This window comes from Mauremys reevesii, linkage group 2 (genome assembly GCF_016161935.1).
Source record: "Mauremys reevesii isolate NIE-2019 linkage group 2, ASM1616193v1, whole genome shotgun sequence".
Lineage (NCBI taxonomy): Eukaryota > Metazoa > Chordata > Testudines > Geoemydidae > Mauremys > Mauremys reevesii.
The window spans coordinates 232,302,090-232,321,924 of NC_052624.1; the positions used below are offsets into that span (position 1 = coordinate 232,302,090).

At 39.5% G+C, this 19,835-nt stretch overlaps 1 protein-coding gene and 1 long non-coding RNA gene across 14 annotated transcripts in view; one reads left to right on the top strand and one right to left on the bottom strand.

Annotated features, from left to right (window-relative positions):
* The window catches only part of STAU2 (staufen double-stranded RNA binding protein 2), a 213,937-nt gene that overhangs the window by 90,039 nt on the left and 104,063 nt on the right, over positions 1-19,835 (bottom strand). For 11 of the 13 annotated variants that reach the window (XM_039524278.1, XM_039524277.1, XM_039524269.1 and 8 more), the window contains 2 exons: positions 19,162-19,469; positions 569-682 (listed from right to left, as the gene is read on the bottom strand). In XM_039524278.1, the coding sequence (XP_039380212.1) occupies positions 569-682; positions 19,162-19,469 (422 nt within the window). The remainder of the gene's footprint in view (positions 1-568; positions 683-19,161; positions 19,470-19,835) is intronic. The other 2 variants (XM_039524274.1, XM_039524276.1) reach the window with 1 other exon arrangement.
* On the top strand, positions 10,009-15,110 carry LOC120397791. Its single transcript, XR_005594009.1, has 3 exons — positions 10,009-10,090; positions 13,884-13,917; positions 14,007-15,110. It is a non-coding gene; the product is annotated as an uncharacterized LOC120397791 (long non-coding RNA).

The following is a 19,835-nucleotide window of genomic DNA, read 5'->3' on the forward strand; positions in this document are numbered from 1 at the left end:
ATTAAAGTCTTGTCATCTTCCACGTTAAATAGAGGACTGTTTTGGAGAACTATAGAACTAGAATGGAAGTCTCCTCAGATCTCATCTGAAGTGGCAAGGGAGAAGGAATGATTAACAAAGAAAAATTTTGTCTCAGGTGTTTGCCAGAAGCTTGAGTTAAATAAAAACAAACAAACAATTTTGAGTTTTTCTCAACTGCAAAGCTGCCAGTCTCTTGTCACTTATGATGCTATCATCCCTCTATTTCTCCAGTCATCCATAAAATCAGGGTAGATAAGACCTAATATTACTAACATAAAAAAGCAATCTAGCAGACCCCTTACACACCAGTTTAAACCCAAAACATTCAGGTTTTCTTTATGTATCTTAAAGAAGCAAAAGAGGGCACAAATGCAATTTCCTCTCTTTTGTGGTTCACCTTAAGGATTTTATTGTAGCAATATAGGCAAATGGTGGTGGCAAGAACATGCCATAAATAAAGCAGTATTTGTGCAAAGGTGAGATTTAGTAATACGGACATCTTAGTTGGCCTTATTAAATAGATATGTGTGGGATGAGGGTATTATACCTGGTCATGGCTGGCTTCAATGGAGCTTCCGATACCATGGAAAGTCATCTGCACAGGAGACAGTGTCAAACAGGTCATACACTCTTTGCCATTTTGTCTATCACTGTAGTGTACCTATAACAGAATAACATAAGTAATCTGCTAAACACCAGATTCCATAAGGGAGTCATGCTAAAATAATCTGTCCCTTTCCAACAAGTTTGTAAAGGAATTCAAAACATTTACACTGAATCCAGTTTTAATATAAAACAAGGAGTGTGCAAAATATTCTGTGTATCCCCATGCTCAACTGGGGACAAATTTCAGTTGTTAATCAGTTTCTTGATCCCTCTTTAGGCACAATATGCTGCAGAGTTTAGGAACCTTGAGGCTCAGTTAAGGGTGTTGTTACAGACCTAAGAAACTAGGTCCAAGTTTCAGTTTTGAACTTACATGTTATTTTTAATAACCTTTTATAGATCAGTTAAAAAACTTTAGTGTAAATTACGATGGTCTCCACAGACTTGCACTGACTAGAGCTGATTGGGAATTTTTTGATGAAACTTTTTCCATCTGAATATGCCAGTTTATCGAAAAAGAAACTTTTTTGCAACAAAAGGGTCAGTTTCAACAAATTTATTGACAGAATGTTGAATAAAACTTTTTGAAATTGCTGAAATATTTCATTTTGACATTTTCTAAATGAAAACTCTGGTTTTCCAGTTCAAAAAGACATTTAGTTTAGAAACTTAATCCAGTTATAGTAAAAACATTTTTAAATGGTCAAAAATGAAACATTTCAAAATTATTGAAACAAATTTGACCTGAAGTGAATTTTTCAAAACAATTGACCAGAAGTTAATTTCCCCTTCCCCTTATCCACACACATTTTTGATGCACAAAACTTCTGAAGATTTCAACTTCTCATTCCCATTTGGGATGGGAAAATTTGTTTTGAAATCACAAAATTTTTCACAGGATGGGGAAACCATTTTCCATCCAGCTCTAGCACTGACATTACTTTTAATTTTTTCACTGCAATGTGATCTCTATTGAAATGCACTGTTTGGCATTGCAATATGGTTATCATAGACATGAATTTTAGATCAGTTTTTCTTTGTAATCAAATCAAAATGACTCATAACATGGGGAAGGAAGTCACATTATTTTTATAGCTGTCTATCTTATCAATTTCTATTGGTATCAAAAAGCACACACTAATCAGATTCTTGAATGGAATATACAGGAAGATATTGGTCCTACTGGATTTTCCCCTTTGCCTTTTGGTCACCTTAAAACAGCTCTTAAACCTTCTACAGAAAGAGAACCGTCTTCTGTCTTGAGGCAAAATGAAGTCAAGCATCTCCAATGTTTTATTAGTAGGAACAGGGTTTGCCACTCATGCTGAACTGATGAAATATTACAATCTGCTTTGTAGCTCCTGGTTTCTTGACAGGCAGATAAAGCACTTTGTTCTACAAGAGGGGTGGAATTTAGTTTATGGTGGTAATTTACATTGGTTACCTGACCCCTGTCAGAAATGGAAAGGGAGATTAGCCCTACTGGAGACAGACATTTTAGGCTCGTACCTATTTACAGCTGTACGGCTATTGGGGAAAGGTTATGTGATAAAGCGTCATCTTTACATTTAGGTTAGAAATTTGAATATTATTATTCTGTGGACAACTAGGAGCCATATTAAATGATCCCAAGTGTCTGTGGAATTGATTGATATATAACACTGGATTGTGCACTGGGTAACTGTATGCCTTGTGCCTGATTCTTCTCTCTTACCGGATAAACTGTGAGTAGTTGAACTGAGGAGTTATACCAATGCAAAACTGGTTTAAGTGAGAGGATAATGATGCCATCAGCATGTTGCAGAGTTAACCTTATTGATCATGCTGACTGTTGCATATGTGTGGCCAAATGGGCTCTGAGATCTATAATGTGAATTTTTCCTTGTGCTAGGCATAAAAATAGATTTCACTCAACCTCTTGTTACAGCTATCTGGATCATCCCTCTTCCCCCTCCCCCCATCCACCTCCACAACATGTGCCTACTAAATTGCTTATGGCTGTCTGCCAGAAAAGCCATACTACTTACTGAGAAACCACAAGAGGCCCCTTCACATATACAATGGCTCAACTCTGATTGATCGAAAGAGTTATGAAGGTATGAAATTGGGCTTACAAACATTAACTGAAGTTCTCTAACTATCAGGACTACTGTTATTACAAGAACGTATCAGGAACCCATAACCATAGTATCTAGTTGCAAATCCAAATACTGCTGAATATATGGTGTAGGGAGAGTGGGCCAGGGAAGCCTCGGGATGATTCTGCATCTCCAGCATGCCACAGAGCAGGCACCAGGATTAGGCCCCAAATAAGCCAAAACTGATTTTAATCAGTAAGTGCTATTGTAATCACACACACACAGTGGAGCAGATACATATCGTACAGTGCACAGGGAGGTCTGGAGCAAGGAACTTTTTTTAATGAGTGTATATGAACAAATTAATTGATCATAGAAATAACTGCACAAATGTAACTAGCTACTAGAACAAGAAATGTGATAAACTCAGCGTTTTAATTATCTCCCTTTCTGAGCTAAGCACTGCTGAATGAGCTTCGTGATGCACGCTGGTCTAGTCCAATGGGTCAGACCATTATTTAGAAGTTTCTCAGCCACGCGCAGTCTTCAAAACACCTCTTGCTAACACAAGGCACTCTCAGTTTAACCAGATTCAATGTTTTCTTCATCAATCTTCCATTTCCCTGAGCTAGGAACTGATGGGTGCTGGGGAGTCGGAAGGAAACAGAACATAGTTCTTCAGACAGATTTCTCTGGCCTGTCATACAGTCTGCAAAACACAGTATTTGTCACAGAGATCTATGCGGCAGTTGGAAAACAATTGTGTTACTGGCTTTGTTGTTCTCCTGGGCTGAAGTGGCTCACCTGCATAGCATCTGGGAACACAAGCACTTCATTGACAGAATGCAGATGGAGACATCCAGGATGGAGGAAGGTAGCTGACTATACATGACTACAGGGGTACCAGGGAAGGAAGGAAGAACTGGCTGCTTTGTGAGGAGAGTGGCTGCTGACCACCCCGGGCAGCAGACACTGCTCCATCCCCACCCAGGCCCATCTGAACCAAGAACTGGTATGCAATACTGGCAGCTGGAAGAGAGGACCAGATCCCAGTGGCCGATGACAGGGAACCACCTGTCTCCAAGCCTGGAAAGCTCACAGCTACCACCCCCAAGAGGGAGAGACAAAGGGTGGTGGTGGTTGGGGACTCCTTTCTGAGGGGGGCGGAGGCATCCAACTGCTAACCTGATCTGGCATCCCAGGAAGTGTGTTGCCTGCCCAGAGCCCACATGCAAGACATTATGGAAAGGATGAGGATCATCCATCTGCTAATCCATGTGGACACTAATGATACTGCAAGGTAGGACTCTGGGCAGATCAGCAGTGACTACAAGGCTCTGGGAGCGAGAGTAAAGGAGTTTGGGGCACAAGTGATGTTCTTGTTGGTTGAGAGTAAGGGCACAGGCAAGGACACACATATCCTGGAGAGGAATGCATAGCTGCACAGATGGCACTGGCAAGGTGGGTTGGGCTTCCTTGACCATGGGATGCTGTTCTGGGAAGGAAGACTACTGGAGTTCACCTGAGCAAGACGGAAGAGCATCTTCATGAACCAACTTGCCAACCTAATGACTAGGGCTTTAAACTAGGTTCAAAGGGGACAGGTGACTAAAGCTTAGGTAAATAAAAAAAAGTGACCTTGAAAGAGGGCTGGAAGTTTGAGGGAGTGTGCGGTGGGAAGGAGGGTGAGAATGGAAAATTACAATAGGTTCATAGGAGCAACAAGAGGGAATACAATGGGATACTCTGCTCAACATCTCAGATGCTTATAAACAAATATAGGATATAAACAGGAAAAACTGGATGTCTTAGTACGCAATCTAAATTATGACTTAATTGGCATCACAGAGACTCTGTGGGATAAATCTCATGACTGGAATATTGGTATAAAGGGGAATAGCTTATTCAGGAAGGATAGGCAGGAGGAAAAGGGAGGTCTTGCATTGTACATCAATGTATATAGTTGTTCTGCAGTCCAGAAGGAAGTGAGAAGCAGAGCAGTTGAAAATCTGTGGGTGAAGATAAAAGTGGGGGAAAAAAAGGGGTAATGTTGTGGTTGGAGTCTGCTACAGGCCACCAAATCCGAAGGATGAGGTGGATGAGGCATTTCTAAAACAAACAACAGAAATATCCAAACCACAAGACCTGGTAGTAATGGGGGACACTAGTTGAAGGCTGACCCAGTATTCTTAGCAGCAGCCTCAGAATCTGAGATTGGGGAGTGGCAGTTGGAGGCTGGCCAAGTGCTCTGAGAGTGTTTACATTGTAATTACTAAGATTAATAACTACAATAATACTTTGGATTTGAAGTTCCTAAGTGCCTATAACTCAAGGGCCCCAGACTGCTTTACTAACGTTCATCTTTACCATACTTGTCAGGCAGGCAAGTACTATTTGTGCAGAGAGGTTAAGTGACTGGCCCATATTCATTCAAGGAGTGAGTGGCAGTGCATGAAATACAAGCAGGCTTCAGTTCCCTTTTTTAATCCACTGACCATGTTCATTCTCCTTATATTTAGGAAGTAAAAATAAAAAGATTATGAACAGCAAATACTGTCCAGGTTCACCGCCTCGTTTTAAGCTTTAGTGTTTGAAATAAAGAGAAGCTCATATATGAACTCCAGCCACTTTTAGGAGTAAGCAGCTACAAAATTCAATTTAGTAAAATTTGAAGTAATTTGTTTAGATTTTTTGTTTTATAAATAACAACAGCTGCCTCTGTAAGTAGAAGTATCATGAATCTGGTAAAGGAGTGTCTGTGATACATAATGATGCTAATAGTTATAAATTTCTGAGCAAAAATTTCAGAATCCTGAGCAGATTTGGGCTGTGTGTATGTTTCTCTGCAAGAAACATGCTACTGAATGCACTAGGAAACATCCCAGACACCAGATTCAAATCATGGGCTATATCCTGGCTACCTCCTTCTCAGAAGCACACATCAGGGTGTAGTCACATATTCATGCTTGTATGCTCTTTATTGTGACAGTGGCAGCTACGCACCACCCTGCACAGATTTGTGCTCCTCACTGGAATAATCTATATGGTTTGACTGTGTGTGCTGTGTGCAGGGCCATCCTGGCCAGAATATGGATGCATATTAATATTGCTTTTGTAGCATTTGTGTGTGTCAACTCTGAAGCCAGTTAATAACTGGGCCAAAATTTGGCCTTTGTTTTTACTACTCTGTTACTAGAAAAGAGTTTAATTGTATATTCTACTTTGATGGGATGTTATGTGTTTCAAAATATTTATGTTTACCATGTTACAACTGAATGCAAGATGATATAGCCAAAAATTTGCAGACTAGTTTAATAATGGAAAATCCAAGTGAGGCTGTATAAAAATACATCAGAGTGTATAGCGTCGTTATAGGATTACCACTAACATAGCACTACTGTAAAATTTAGCCTTCTGTTACTTTGTATATTGAGTATAAAAACACGTCCCTTGATTCTTGAATCTAGTTTTACTGCTATGCCATTCACCAGTTACACATACAGTAGTGACAGTATTTGTCAAATAACATTACAGGATTTACTTCACACCTTTCAACAACTCAGTTTACAACAAAGATCCAAAATGCCATTACAGATATATTACACCTACTAACCATGGCTCTGATTCTGCACAAATGTGTATGTGCTTAACTTCAAGCACATGAGTAAGTCTCATTGCCTTCATTGGACTACTCATGGGCTTAAAGTTAAGTATGTTTGTTTGCAAGAACAGGGCCTCTGCTGCTATTTGTCACAATTATTCAGAAGAAGATACCCGTTATACTAGTTGTCAATGGTTCTGACTAACTATAATGCACTAAACTGCTGTTTGAAAATAATGTAGCTTTATGATAACCAGACACTGAATGGGAAAAAAAAAAAAGCTCCGCAAAGAGACTTTCACACACTACAGCTTAGCTGTTCACAGTTTGAAGCACAAATTCTGTCTGGCCAAACACTTTCGTTCTTGAACATTTATTAGCGTAAAAAATAATGTGAACTACAAAAAAAAAAAAGTCATGTGTGACACTGGAGTTCATGTTTCAAACCAAAAAATACACTGATTCAAAGTACCAGCAGGAGCCTCAGAATGCTAGAGAGAAATAAACTGGCTAATAAAATGCCATTATGTTCAGCAATGCACAAATCTTTAGGATTGACAGGCCACCAGGGCCATTCTGTTAGAACAAAAGATGGCATTTCTTTAAAATCTGTCCTTAAATTCAGAGTGCCAAATTCTGCCCTCTACTATTCTAAATTTACATCATTGTAACTCTGATGATTTCAGACAGGTTACTCCAGATTTCTGTTGGTGAACAGAGAGAATGGTAAGGAATTTTGATTCATATGACAGTCTTACAACATATTTTCCTTCCATTTAACTTTTTGTTGAATCGTTTATTTTTGCCACATTTCTCCTTACTATTTTATTTATGTTAACTGTATACTCTTAGTAATTGGATTTGCTATTTTAAGCACTAAGAGACAGCTTTTAAAAAAAATGGTGCTCATACTTTGGTTCACTTCTGTTCCAATGACAAATAGTGTTGGGAAGCTACACAATAATAAATCTGGTTTACATATATACACTGATGAATTCAAATCATTTGTGACCCAAGCTCAGACACAAGAGTTTCTACCATGTATTAGTCTAGCAAATAAGGTGTGAATCTTTTAATTCTCCTTAACTCCCCCGCACACATACACACACCTTTTGCCCCAATGTTAGAATTAACATTGTTAGACTCTGATAGGGAATGGCACATGAAATATCAAGTTAAAACATTGCTCACTGGACTTAGTAGCTACCTTACAATTTGACAGAGAGCAGAGTGGAGGAGGCATACAGTGCAAACAAAATAAGGAGGGTAAAAAGACCCAAAACATGAAAAACAATTACAAAATGATGGAGTATAAATGCAAAAAGCAAGACCCAGATGAAAATATTTTTCTCAGTCCCAGATGAAAAAATAAAACATAAAAATAAAAAGAAAAATCACAAAAAAGCATTGAATCAAACTGTTTCCTGCAACGCTTGAGTTCCTTGATGTAGTGGGATTACTAAATATAGTATTTTACTAATCTCAGCAGGGAGCTGGCTAACTGCATGCCTGTCAGATGTTTCTAATGGTCACCCCCTGTGGAACAAATCTAAGGAGAGCATGAAAAACACCCACATTTAAGAAAGACCCCTTGCTAGATCATTAAGGAAAGATAAAGGCCTGTACATTCATATGTGATATATAACACAATCATTGTGTCAAGAAAACATATGTTTGATTAGTATGCCTCAGGTTCATTAATCGCTGTGTCCACTTCACAGCAGTGGGCAAAGTTTCCATTGTAGCTACTGCATGGAAGAGTAAAGATACTCAGTAGCTAAAAGACTGACAGTTCAGCACTAAATCTTGGGATATTCATAACATGCTCCCTGCTTGTAGAGCCAGCATACCATCTGTATTATAGGCTTAAATCTTTATTAAAACACACCGTACTAGGTTTCTGACGAAGAAATAAATACTTGCTGCACCATAAATAGATAGCTTAACAAACAGGTTAAGGTAGGTAGGGTGACCAGATGTCCTGATTTTATAAGGACAGTCCTGATATTCAGGGCTTTTTCTTATATAGGCGCCTATTACCCCCACCCCCATCCCAATTTTTCACATATGCTATCTGGTCACCCTCATCATAGGTTACCAGAACAGGTTTTTATATTGCTGGTTATAGTGGAGTGGACACTTACGTTGCTGTATATAAAAACTTTTGTACATAGTGAACTGCAGTAGGTAAAGATGGAAAAAACTGATTAGATCAGGACATAATTCCCCCAAAGCGGACACATCAGATATTTATTAAACTAATTCTGCACTTGATCGTAGTCAAAAAGGCTTGTGCCTCATATAGTTATATACCCTCCAAACATAAGTCTCTTGTTCTCAGTGGTGGCTGTGATTTTAAAGGCTCATGCATACATCCATTGTGCTCAGTCAAGTGAGAAAGGCCTAGCCATTGACCTTCCCTGTCTCGTCCTTGTAGTCACTGTGATGCTCAGTTCCATCTGAGAGGAAAGTAGGGCTTCAGCCACTGTAGTTGCATGGATCACAATGCAGCAAGATGTGCACAGTAACTTAATTTATCTTCCCTCTATTACTAGATAATATGTGCTGGGAATTAAGGTGTCAGAATGGCATGCCTAAGTTTCACATGTAAAACAAGCAACAATGTTTTCAATCGTTGCAATTCGTGACTGCAAGGACAACTCTGTGCCTGAACAAGAGAGCCGGCATTCATTTCCTACAAATCGAGTTACGGAGGGATATATTTATCTGTGAAGAAAATATATTTAAAATTTTTAACTTTGTACAATAAAAGTATCACCTACAAAACACTACAACCAACCAACCTGAAAAAAACAAACACATGAATTACTCAGACATGAAACATTATAAAACACTATAGAGCAACGTAAGTCATACCTGACACAGTTCTAATACAAAAGTCTTAGCTGCCTCTGATTCACTAACAAATAATTATTCAGAAAACAACTAATATATTCTTGGAGAGAAGCGCCAAATTCAATTTATATTTCAAACAGTCAAAGTAAATATGAAAATGCTGCCAAATTTGTATTAAAAAAGCCCTGTGTTCTTCTGTTTTCTTCATATGTACTGGGAAAAATGAGGGGTTTGTGCCTTGCTAATGAAGTATGCAGGAAAAGGGTTTGCTTTAGAAAGTTTGTGGAGGAACATGTGACTGATGTAACTGTTTCTAATAACTGAGGAATTAAGGCAGGTTTGGAGAAAGAAACTTATTCGTATTTTAAATAACATTTTGGCTTCAGCATCAATGGAAATATGTATTCACCTGCTCCTAATTCTCTTCTTGGTTATGAAGACTGTTTAAGTGAAGATGGAAATGTATAAGCTGTCTATGTTGTGCAAGTGAAAGCGTTTATTGGAGGTTACTATCTTGATGAGCAAGGGAGTTGATCAGTGTGAAATTGCAAGCAGAAAAACAGCTCCCAGAATTTGCTGAAAATCTGGTGATAAGCTATTATAACGGGGCAAGGCCAGATGGCATAGTAAAGTAATGGGAGAGATATATTAGCCACAGGCTAAACAAATCCCTGTTACCAGGATAAGCAAATGGCAGCTGCTCCAGGTCAGTTAAGACACCTGGGGCCAATTAAGATCTTTCCAGAAGGCAGGGAGGACAGCTACATTGATTGGGACACCTGAAGCCAATCAGGGGCTGGCTGAAACTAGTTAAAAGCCTCCCAGGTAGATAGGTGGGCATGCGTGTCAGGAGCTGAAAGAGGAAGCTGTGCTATTGGAGAGACTGAGCAGTACAAACCATATCAGGCACAAGGAAGGAAGCCCTGAGGTAAGGGTGAAGTGGATCTTGAGGAAGTGGGGGCTGCTGTGGGAAAGTGGCCCAGGGAATTGTATGTGTCTTGTTTCTAAAAAGTTAGCTACTGAAGCTGATACTATTAGGGTCCCTGTGCTGAAGCCCGGAGTGGAGGGCAGGCCTGGGCTCCCCGCTTTGCCCTCCCAATTAATCACTCAGATTGGGAGACAACAGATTGTGCAAGGAAGGGTTGCTTCTCCTCCCTTCCTTTGCTGGCTTATGATGAAAATGGCTCAGTAAGCTGTGACCCTTGCCTCTAGAGAGAGAGAGGTTACATGGAGGATCACAGTGAGCCTCTGAGGCTAGCAAAATCCACCAGGAAACATGGGACCCACGGAGACAAGGACAGAGCTTTGTCACACTATCCATTCTATTGTGGAGTAATTTTGGTATGCAACATTGTACATACAAAAAACCCCACCCCATTATTTTCATTCACAGAAGGCACATACATTTCACTTCTAAAAATAATGCTGTTTCTTTGTACTCCCAATTTTTAAAACGACCAGACTTCTAATTGTGAGCTAAAATTCACTGTCTGGAAGTCTAGCCTCCTGTCTGCAATGAGGAACATGGATTTTAATGGCAGGTTTTACTCTCATTTCTTCCTCCCCTGCATTTCTTGCTACTTTTCTTGATAAAGGTTTTGGTTTGAGAGTCTAAGTTATGATATGAGGGTTAAAACTAAACCCCACTATACTAAAGACTCAGCATCACACTTTTTCATATTTCTGCTAGCTGAGACTTCAAGAATTTCTAAGTTTTGGCTTCACTCCAGTGCAAGGTTTGTATCTAACTTCCCAAGTCGCATTAGGATTTACTCTAAAAGAACTTGGCAGGGAGCAGAGCCTGGCTTGTTTAGTACTGACTACAATATTTGGAGAGATCATGACAGCTTTACAACTTTTTTTCCCACACAAATTTGTTGGTTATGAGACTGTAATTTACATTTCTTCATGCACAAAGTTACATGCAGGCATTTGGAGGAGGATTTCAGTTACCCTTTTCAAGATACCAATGAACGCAAAAATATTTTATTGAATGCACCAGTCCTGAACTAATTTGCACAGTTCCTCTCCACCTGTCCTCCCTCCTCACTGAACTGGAAACAAGAAGACTCCATTGGGTGTTTTCTGACGACAGAAACACCAAGGCATTAAATGCTTTTAAATACTGGGCTTTCTTCCTTCTGAGGGTGAGAGATAGTGGTGGGCAGGGTAGCAGAAAGGTACTGCAGACATTTGGATGTGGGGAACATAAAGACTTTGGCTTGGCACCTAGTGAAACTGCAGAGTTCATATTAGCAAACCTACACGTGGTTAGAAATTAAAGATCAGTGACAAACTATCAGGAAGAGATGAAGGCTGATAGGTGCTAGGCAGCTTGGGATAATGACTCTGTCAAGTGATTCTATCGGATTTAAGTTATCAGGGAAGAGATGGGACTTTTATGAGATAATGGAAGCATGTGGTTAAGACTTTAGAGGTAGTTTTTGGATTAAGGGCTGTTATTAATATTATTGTTGTGTTAGCCCTGTGGAGCATGGTGTTTAAACATGCAGGAAGATGCATCCCCCTGCTCCAAACGGCCAGACTCTAACACCCTTATTCGTGATAAGCAATATCTTATTCATTCTATAAATAGTTCCACTGAAACCAATGGGACTATTAGAGTAATGTTCTAGTAAATATCACTGTGGCAAGAGTATCACAAGCTGATCCAAAGAGCTTACAATCTAAGGCTCTGATACCACAAGGTGGATATTTGTACCTGCCCATCAACAGTAAGCTCCAGAATTGCAGCCAAATTCAAGACAAGATGCATCAAGAAAATGTAGCACAAAGGAGGGAGGCATGGAAGGAGTATATGTGGCGGGGAAACCATAATAAGAATACAAGTCTCTAATGACCTCTTCCAAGCCAAAGCTCAGAACCAGTACTCCAGCCTCATCCTCCTTGACATGTCAGCTGCCTTAGTCAGTCAACCATGCTCTTCTTGAAATCTTGCACTCTCCTGGTTCTCTTCCTCATTGCTCCTTCAATATGTCCTTCAGAGGATCCTCCTCATCCAATTTTCTGTGGGGGGTTCCACTGCTCTATCCTCTCCTGCTACAGCTTATCTCTGAGCAATCTCATCCAAAAACACAAATTCAATTACCCTCGCACAGATTTACCTCTTTACTCCAGTCCTGTCTCCTTCTGTTCAAAATAAAATCTCTGCCTGTCTCCCTCACATATCCTAGTGGATGTTTAGCCATCAGCTCAAGCTTACCCAGCTAAAAGAGAGCTCCTAATCTTCCTCCCCAAGCTCTTCCCACTGCTTTAACCATGCCACCCCTCCTGAATCCCTCCCTTTGAGACCACCTTCTCTACTGCATCAAACATAAGCTGCTTCTTTTCACTTTCAAGACCCTTCATGGCCTATCCCCACTCTACCGATCATGTCTCATTCATTATCAAGACATTGACTCTCATCTCTGTCCTGCCCATGCCAGCCTTCATCACCCACTTGTTAAACAAGCTCCGTCATTAGCCACCTTCTAAACCCTCCTCAAACACTCTTTTGCTGTAATGCCTACAAAACACTTGACAACAACTACGTGTCTGGTGTGCTGAAACCACAGTCTACCATGCTGACCAACACTGTCTTATTGTTTCCTTGTACTCCCCGGTCAGTCTGTCTGCATCCATCTGTTGTCTCTAATCTTATACTTAGATTGTAAGCTCTTTGTGGTTCCTGATCCTTGACTGGAGCTCATAGGCACTATGGTAATACAAAAAATAAAAATCACAACATATGGTTACATAGACTTACTATGAGCATACCTCATTGGTATCAAAGAAGTTTATTTTATATATATGTGAGAAAATAAAAACATCAGTAACCTCCACTGGCCCTCTGCCACTGTTCATCATTAATATTAATGTCTGACATGTTTGAGGAACACTTAGTATGAATTTGAATCAGTGGCTCACAGCATCTCTGTGATAAAGTGGTGTTCTCAGTTAGGCCCTAATCCCACAACTGATAGCAGTCAGGTGGACTGATGTGTTTGTACAGGTCTCCACAGATTTCAATGGGGCTCCTTGCAGGCACAGCAGTCTACCTACATGATGTAGGATTGGAGCCTTAAATATTTTTTTGCCCCTGGTATGGATGAAATACAATGTGCTTTAACAGCCTTCTTTCAAAACTTATCTAGATTGGGTCACTTTAGATAGCCTTGAAAAGGTTTTGAAAAAATAATTTTATCCTAATTATGGCTTGACCGCTCTGGAAGCAAGACCTTTTTCAAAATAGATTTTTGAAAGCTGTTTGCTAACAGTCTTCCAATGCATTTTACATTAATGATGCCAGGAAGCCTGGGTTTTATAATTTCCACAACCTCCTTTCCTTTATGTATTGTTTATGCTTTTGCACTCAAACTGGCTAAGAGACTTTTGTATTGTTCCAGTACTGGAACATTTGCAAAGGGTCTAGTTTCCAGGCCAATAATAGCTACAAATGTTTCTGCAGTTGAAGGATTGGAGTCGAGAACAGTATCATTTGGTTTTATGTTCTAGATTTGGTTCCATTCCACATGATCAGCATCAGCCAGACTTTCCTCAAGAAATAATTCTTTAGGACTTCTCCCCTTTCCATGGAAACTTTGAATATATGTGCTATTATAATAATTAACAACTAAAGCTACAATGAAAGTTACATCCAGGTTTCTGTTATAACCTCTCATTTTCATATGTTCTCAACTTTTCCCAATCACCTTTTTCAGGCTGAAGCTTTGCAAGCTTGTCTCAGCTGAAAGGGTAAGGTTTTTTTAAAAAGGAAACTCTGAGGAAAATCTACCTTTTTTTTTTTTTTAATCATTCTCTGAGAAGGGAAATTTTTTTTTCAGTTTACCACCCTCCCCAACCAAATGACCATTGGATCACAACAACTAAAAAATGGCTAAAATTCAACTTTCTTCAAACTTGGTGTTTGGTTAGACCTCCTTGAAGAAATGTCTCTCACCCTTCACTTCATTCTGCTTCTTGAGTGCTTTGGACAGGCTGCTGGAGGAAGCAGCACTGGAGAAGCATGTTATGGCGGGGTAAGGAGGACAGAAAACAGCTGTGGCAAGAGTGGTAAGTGTCTTCCTTCCTTCCAGCACGTTGGAGGAAGAATGAGATGTCTCCTTTTACACAGCAGCAAGGCGGAAGAAAGGCTTTTCCCAACAGATGGGTGCAAGTAAGAGAGTAAAGCCTTCCTGCTCCCAGCAGCTAGGAAAGAGGAATGGAAATATAGGCACGAGAGTGATGAAGCTCCCATGCCCTCTCTTCCAGAAGCTGCAGATGGAAGCGATGGGAACTCTCTATTTGTAAGCCAAGGTGATATGCAGAGGTGCGGCATGCATTCTGTAAGCTACCCGGAATAAACACTAACAGGAAATGCCCTATGATCTCCTGCCTAGAAGCCAGGTGGCCTTCTTCTGAATGTGCTGCCCCTGAGCCCTGTTTGATGGGCTCCCTCATCTTCTAACCCAGTTGACATTACTGCTCTGTCCACTCTTCCTATGCAGCAAGAACATCCTGTTTGGAATGAGATAACACACTGAATTTCCTCAGCATGCTACCATACTTCAGTTCAGCAGCATAAGAACCATTCTATTAATTTTTGCTCTTACAGCTGTTTGAATTTGGGTAATTGGAGGATGCTCAGTAATTTTCTTGGTTGTTTTTATCCCTAATCTAACGAGCACACACAGTATGCAACTGCATGTCTGAAAGCTAACCCAGAGAACTTTGTTGTTCAGTGTTCAAATGTCTGGTAAATATCTCACTAAAGCCTACTTCCTATTTACCACTGCTACATTTTTGTGATATTATGAGTTTAAGGATAACTTCAAAATGTAGTAGTAGTGGCCAGATCTTCCCCCGTCGACTCCACCTGTGCCTCTCGTGGAGCTGGAGTACAGGAGTTGACGGGAGAGTGCTCGGTGATTGATTTATTGCATCTAGACTAGACTCAATAAATTGACTCCTGCTGGATCGATCGCTGCCTGCCAATCGGCAGGTAGTGTAGACATACCCTTAAGTGCTTTTGAAGATTTTATCCATGGTCCCCATTCCAAGGATCTTACAATTAGAGACCAATCTGAACTTCTAATCCAAACCATACATCTCAATCAGATTCAATTCCTAGGTTCAGACAAGACTGGATTGATAGCCATATCCAAATCGCCACAAAGTTTGGACTATTAGGATATACTTCTTGATTGCAGTCAGTTCTGGTTGGGCCTCTCTCTGCTTACACCTCAAGGCCATGATCCTTACACTAGTGCTGAACTTTGTGCACCAAGAGTAGTACTACTGACTTCAGAGAGTCCAATGGGACTTCTCATGGGCATGAAGTTAGTCATAAGTGTAAGTCTTTGCAGGACTTGCACCTAAATCAGACACAGACAAATACTTGACACACAAAATGCTACATTTTAGTGAGGTGAGGATCACTTGAAAAATGCCCAGCAATGCAATTAAGTAAATAGTGTATAAAATGGAATAGTTAATAAACAAACAGAAGTGGGAAAATAGTTATACTGTGCAAGCACTGCAATCAGTGACAAATTCAAACAGAAGCTCCTATTAGAGAGCCCTGATAGTGAAAAGATGAATGTATCTAAGGCCCTGATCCTGAGATCACTGCATGCAGGCGCACTACTGAAGCGAATGGGGTTCCACACAGTTGCATCACTGTGTCCACACTCAGCGATTGCAGGATGGGGCCAAAAATTGTGGTACCTTGAGGAAACCTCCCACTGGATTAACTGATGGACTCCAACTAACTCCAATGAGTGTTTTGCATTAGTAAGAACTACAGGGTTAGACCATTAATGTGTAAACTGTTTCTGTAGAGACTTCAATTTCAACAAACTCTTTGAAATAATTTACTACACTTAAACTGTCAGCAAATGTGTTTTAACTTCTCTATTCCAGTTACAAAGCAGTAAATAAAAACAGTTATTTAAAAATAACTATTTTAACCAAAGCTTAATTTTCCTTTAAGCAATCACTCAGCAATCGTCTGCAAAATAATTAACTTGTAGATCATTTGCATACATATTTTATAAAATAAGTATCAAGAATGCTTTATTCAGACTTTGTAAAGGCTTATTTGTGAAGTATTTGGCTTAATTAAGAATGGTAATTTGAACTCTGCCATTCTTGGAAAGTATCCATGGATAGCAGCTCTCTCACCATAATACAGATGCTATCTACCATTTACAAATTTATTTGAAATAAGAAGTCAAGAAATTTTAATACACTTTTTAAAGCGCTTTTCCACGTATTGGTCCCGATAGCTTTTAGCTTTAACTATTAATAGTTTGTAACACACCATGACTGATGTCATATACAATTGGTTCAGAAGAATTTAAATTAAATAACCACATAACAAAAGGTTCCCTCTTCAGCTAAAGAAGTTGAAAGAAATATAAAAAATTCAATAAGCAAATATTTTTGTTTACATTTACAATAATAAAACTTCAGACACGTATTTATTTAAAAAAAAATACATTATAACAAAACAAAATGTATTTGTTGATCATGAAAGACAAAACTGCTGTTATTATGTGGACCAGAACACACATACATGCTAACAGTTCAAAAATCATTTCAAGGCATTCAGGAAACATGAAACAAGCTACCTGTTTGTGAATGTACTATTTTTCTACTTGGTAAATATGCCTGAGAAAGTTAACCTGTAAAGAAATAGTCTTTTAAACTCTTAAACACAAAGAGCTTTCTACAGTGAAATGGTGAAGAGACCTGTGATATGCACCTGACAGGCCACTAAGCCATTTCCCACAGAGATTCTGTTCACTGCTCCACCTCAGTTCAGTGATCCAGCAGTGGCACAGAGTTTCACATCAATACCAAATTCATTCAACCAAGGCATTAAAAAAGCATGGTGATATGATGTAAAATCACCAGTTTTATATACAGAGAGTCTGTGGAAATCAAATAGATTTTCTACCCAAGTTAGTGTATTGTTGTGCAGTATTATGGATAAGTAAAAAGTAAGGATAAAGCAGGGATTATATGTCTGGCTCAAGTTAAGACCCTTTTTAAAAACTACAATTTCAACACAATCATCTAGAATCAAAGAATGAAAAATCAGGACAAACAGAAATAATTATTTTACAGTAGCCACATACTACAGTTAAGTAGGAATCAAGATGTAGCTTGGGAAAATAGTACCATAAATTGTGCTTTGGGTATATGAAAATAAAATACTACTAGCAGACACAAGCAGTCTGACAAGATGTGAAAGGAAGCAGTGAAAACATCAAGGATTGAATTTCCTTTCATCAGGATTTGTCTGCTCCTACTGTATGCAGATGACAAATGGAACTCAGAGAAATACAAGATATTTAACTCTTATTAGTAATTTAACTCTACTGTAATGGGGTTTAGATTTTTGCCTTTTCTTGTATTAAAAAAAATAAACTAATCAATCTAAAGCTATATACTGAGGATTGTTCAGAATCGGAGTGCGTGTTTTCTTCATTAAGAACAATGGGCCCATTCCAGTTGGTGCAAATCGATGTAGCTCGGTTGAAGTCAATGGATCTATGCCAATTTATGGAACACAGTGCCTGACACTATGCCTCCAATTTTAGCGGTCCTGTTGAAATCATTACAAGCAACTGCATACTTTGTAAATTACATGGGCGTGAAAAAAACCAATCATGGGCATACAAAAATTCTAATAGAAACCTTTAATTTTCATAATTTAGTTAAGCAGATAATACATGATCATACTACATGAGCTAAATCATATGAAACAAAGTTATCAAACAAAACAAATTTGTAAGTCTGAGGAGAAAAAAACCACGACAGTAAAATGATGGAATTTTAGCAGACAGCAAGTCCTACCCTCCAATGTTGAAACACATTAAAATATACTATTGCACGTATGTATGTATTTTTCCAAGTGTGATCACAAGGCAGCTTCCTTCTCCCTCTTTGTAGCACTGCACAAATGGCTAGGTGCATTACGGAGGTTTTTTACTGGCCTATGAAGTATAAGGTATTGCCCACTGCTGGAGACAGGTTATAAGACTTGATGGACTAGTTAACTGATCCAGTATGGTAAATCCTATGTTATTCTTTCACTAGTACTGGCCATGGCATCAAGAGCACTCTATGCTGCTCTGACACCAGACATGCTGTTAAGTTACACCTTCCAATCAGTACTTCATTCTTCAGTCTACTTGTAGCATGTGCAGAGGGGAAAGCAAAACACCAATTATAAGGAGTACCATAAGGGCCCCGATCCAGCAATGCCTTTAAACAAGTGCTTAACTTTATGTATGTGAGTAGTCTCACTGATATCAATGACATTATTCACATGCTTAACATTAAGCACAAGCTTAAGTGCTTTGCTGGACCAGGTCCTAAGAGAAGAGCCAGTATCAGAACAGAAGGAGTGCACTGAGAGGAGGAGACGCACTGAGAGGAGCAGTGCAAGGGAAGTGGAAAGCATCTTTTAAGTTTATAATTGTTTAAGGAGGACAAATGGGGAGAAAGATGGGCTAAGGTTATATCTATACTGCAATCACGGGTTGTGACTGCAGCTCAAGCAGACATTCCTTAGCTAGCTAGCTTGGGTCCTGGAAAAGTGAAACCCTAGCAGCGCACACTTTGGTGCAGGCTGTGCAAACCCACCTGGAACCCTGGGTAATTACTCTCACGGCTGGCCTGCACTGAAACACATGCTGCCACAGCTTCACTGCTCCAGTATGTGAGCTAGCTAGGTTAAAGCTGGCTTGGGTAGGTCTCCTTGAGTTGTAATCATAGCTACAACCCCATACTTGTACTGCAGACATATACAGAGGAGGAGAATGTATATTGTGTAAGGGGGAATCTCCTGGATCAGGAAACTTTCTTAGAGCCCCTGCTAATTTTACAAGATAAATGGCATGCGTGGTCATACTCTAGAGGGCAAGAGGGAAATCCTAGATGGCAATGCTATGATTCTGGCTGAAGAGCTTCATTTTCCTCCTCCCATACCTGAAAGCCTTGAATCCTTGCCAAATACTCCAGCTGTTTTGAAGGCTGCACTGCAGAACAGGGGGAAGCAGGAGATATTCCTTTTAGACCTATGGCTTCTGCAGTCGGGGATGTTCCATTCATAAGGAGTTCCCTGGCAATTGTAGCTGTACTATTAGTAGTAGAAGATATGCTGAAGAAAGAGCTAGAAGTCTGGCTCATTTCTTTGGATGACAAATAGCTTCCAGTAGTGCCAGGGGCTGCTTTGTTGCGGCTTGCTTCCATCTCTTGATAAACATCAGGTGAGAGATGGAGAATTCCCTTTGGTGCTGAAAATGAAAGCAAAGACCATTCTCATTACACTTGCAGTGAGTTAAAGATGGACAACTATACCATTGTCAGTTTAGATGCTTCCCACCTGAAAACAAACTGTATACTTATAAGCAATGGGTCTTTTGCAGTAGTAACTGTAAGTCAGAATGTATAGTCTACCTGATTATAACCAAAACTGGTTTTAAATGGACGTTAAAGGGAAGGATACTTTTTTTTTTTTTAAAAAAGGTCCTAAATGTGGCCTCTAAAACTGTGCTTGAAATTCAGCATTAACAGACCATCTGGCATGCACAAATGAGGTACTTAGATGTCAGAACAAACAAGACATAGCCACACCTCAGAAAATGGTAACACAATCTTTA